The sequence below is a fragment of the Poecilia reticulata genome, linkage group LG2, assembly GCF_000633615.1.
Source record: "Poecilia reticulata strain Guanapo linkage group LG2, Guppy_female_1.0+MT, whole genome shotgun sequence".
Taxonomy (NCBI): domain Eukaryota; kingdom Metazoa; phylum Chordata; class Actinopteri; order Cyprinodontiformes; family Poeciliidae; genus Poecilia; species Poecilia reticulata.
Genome location: NC_024332.1, coordinates 21022635 through 21025739, shown reverse-complemented (window position 1 = coordinate 21025739; position 3105 = coordinate 21022635). Strand labels below are relative to the sequence as shown.

The 3105-nt window shown below is 40.4% G+C and overlaps 1 protein-coding gene across 2 annotated transcripts in view; it reads right to left on the bottom strand.

Moving 5' to 3' along the window:
- Positions 1 to 6: 6 nt before the first annotated feature.
- Positions 7 to 3105, bottom strand: part of LOC103456594 (NACHT, LRR and PYD domains-containing protein 4B-like) — a 4694-nt gene continuing 1595 nt past the window's right edge. The window contains exon 2 of one of the 2 annotated variants that reach the window (XM_008396252.1): positions 7 to 282. In XM_008396252.1, coding sequence (XP_008394474.1) covers positions 281 to 282 — 2 coding nt within the window. In that variant the 3' untranslated portion in view covers positions 7 to 280. Of the gene's footprint in view, positions 287 to 3105 lie in introns of both variants that reach the window. The other variant, XM_008396243.1, reaches the window with a different exon arrangement.

The window sequence follows — 3105 nt, the reverse complement described above, 5'->3', positions numbered from 1 at the left end:
CACTTCACTCTCTTCATGTGAGCAGCATTTAAGCTCCACTGGTTTCTTCTCTGGTTGGAGTTTCATCACTTCCAGGAGGATGGAGGTTTTTCTCTCTGAGAGGTTTATGAACCAAACTGGAGGTGCCAAATGGAAAACTGACTGTAATGTTGGAAGGAGACTCAGACCAGTTTGAGTCTCTCTGTCCTTCAACTAGGAGTACAGCCTCAGCAGGAAGTCACTCTGAGTTAGAGTGCTCAAAAACTCAAAAAAGTCGTCTCTTTTATTAAAAGGGAAAGTTTCATATCTGCAGACCGATGCCAGCACCTGCAACATCTTCTCTCCTGTCTGCATTTCTCTCTCTGCTGCAGCGCAGAACAAATTCACCAGGAACTTTGTTTGTTCAGGTYGAGCTGAGCTCCAAGGATCGAAACTGAAACTGAAACTACAAGACAAGCATTTAGTTCCGATTTGATCTCTCCAGGTCACGTTCTATACATTAAGTTACACTTTCTGATGAGACTTGTGAGGAGGAAGCCATCATCAATCAGTGAAGTTGTATTAGTATGTTACATTTCAGCAGCAAGGCTTTTCAAAGTGCTTGACATCATAAAACACAAAGTCATGAAAAATAGAATCAACAATCAAAACATTGCATTAAGTCATTAAATTCTTAAACCATGAGGTTTCAAAGGGAACTCCAAACATGTTTTTAGTCTGGATTTAAAGGCACTCAGTGTTTCAGCTGTTTTACAGTTTTCTGGAAGTTTGTTCCAGATTTGTGGTGCATAGAAGCTGAATGCTGCTTCTTCTTGTTTGGTTTTGGTTCTGATGCAGAGCAGAACCAGAACYTGAGGGGTCTGAAGGTTGGTAATACAGCAGCAGATCTTTAATGTGTTGTGGTGCTAAGCAGTTCARTGATTTATTAACTAACAASAGTATTTTAATGWGTCTTTAATGASCATTACTACAGAAGTTCAGTTCACTTCAGGTTGATTTAAGTTGCAAAGGGCAATTAATATTTCAGCAAGAGAATCACATAAGATMACTTTGCACACAGGGACAAAGACCTTGGTTCTGGAGAGATGATCTGTGGTCGGATRAATCTGAAGTGGAACTGTTTGGTCAGAATGACCATCTTTAGATTTTTACTCTTTCTACATTGTGACTGAACCATAGMAGTGGCAGCATCATGTGGTGGGTTTGCTTTCCTGCAGGAGGAACTGGTGCACTTCAGAAAATAGATGAGGAAAGAGCATTAAGTAGAAACACTGAAGCTAGACATTAGTAGGAAGTTAAAGCTTGAGCAGATTGGTTTTCCAGATGGAGCCTCACTCTTAGCAGCCAAAGCGTTWACAACATGGYTTAGTGACAACAAGGTCAGGGTTTTGGTGTGGCCATCACACAGCCCCAAAATCAGTCCTTTGGAGAAGAGTGAGACTCCATCTGTCAGGACGAATGGGCCACAACTCAAGCAAACTATAATAATAGTTTTATTCATAATGTCCTTCGTACCCTGAGAACTCAAAAGGCTACAAAGGTCTAAAAAACAAAACAAGMAATAACAATGGATACCAATAATTAAACAAATAAGACTAAAACCATTACCAAATAAAAAAAAATGTTGCTAAAAAGAARTGTCKTAAGATGTTATCAAACCAGTGGATTGTCAGGCAGGRCGCTCCGTARGCGTGGAGACGCGGTGGAGAAAGTTAGAGTAGATTTATGATGTGTGAYGATAAAAACACTTGGAAAGATGGAACGTTTCAATTGTTGGTTGTTTCTGTTTCTRTGATGTAAACACTTTCAATGGCSTTATTGTTGAAATGTGCAACACACCTAAGACCGATCGATTGATCGATTGATTTTTGGAGGCTAAGCAGTTCTTTGGGCATTTCCACAGATGGACTSKTATCTGAGGAGGAAAATGGAAATGTGAAGCCAGYGGAGGTTGGAAGTCATCTGGTCACATTTGGGTGATTAGTTTGTATCGTTTGACTCAGTGTGGTGTGAATGCAAACCGCAGCAGCAGAAAATGTAACAAATGTTGCAGTTTTAGTCAGAATCAAACCGAATCTGACGGACTATCAGSTGGAAACACTCAAAGTCAGAAGTTTCACKTTGGTTAGGATTTGCTACTGCGTGGTAGATGCACTGCACACAGCAAAACATACASCTGACCTGGTTTTCCAATCAGCAACTAAAGACAGTGATCGGCAAACACTGATCCCATACCTCTTCATGGAAATCAGCTAATAATCACCAGTGGCCAATTGGTCAGATTTAACATCAGTAAGAAAAAAATGTGGATGTGTTTTTATTCAGGATCTGTAAACTTCAGTTTTGAGCTGTAAATCCTTTTCAAATGAAGGCCCACCAGCTAGTGGACTGGCCCTCCACAGGAAGGAAGACATTGTTCCCTCTGTCCTGTTAGATCATCACTGAGTGGCTTGGCTCTTTCAAAAAGCCAGAAGGTCAACARTCTGAGGTCCATCAGGGCTGACCAGGACTTTCACAGCTCTATGCCAGCAGAAGGCCAGCTAACATTTCTGCAGACCTTACTCATTGTGGTGATAAGCTGCTTCRACTTTTACCCAAATGAAAGGCTGGTTGTCAGATTTTCATTCAGCGCTCTTCAGCGCTGAGTAACTGAGTGACTGCAGAGGGAATTCAGACATTTCATTCAGGTTGTTGGAGAACAGATCCATCTAAAAGTTTCAGGATGGACTTAGGAAGCCCTGGTCTACAGTTTAATACAATTAATATGGACTATTTAAATTTAATCAATATGTACCATTAATTTAAAAAAATTATATCAAAATTTAAAACAACAATCCAAAAACTGAAGAGGCACTGCAAACTGACTGATACAATCTGTTCTCCTTTAGAATTGGCAATAAACAGGAATAAGCAGTGGAAATGTGCTGARGGTTAAAGTCCGAACATTGATGAAGCGCAAAGATTTCAAATTCAGTCTGATTTACCTGAAACGTCTTGCTTCACTCTCTTCCTGTGAACAGTTTGTCACCATCACTGGTTTCTTCTCTGGTTGGAGTTTCATCACTTCCAGGAGGATGGAGGTTTTTCTCTTAGAGAGGTTTATGATCCAGACTTTAGGAGCCGACT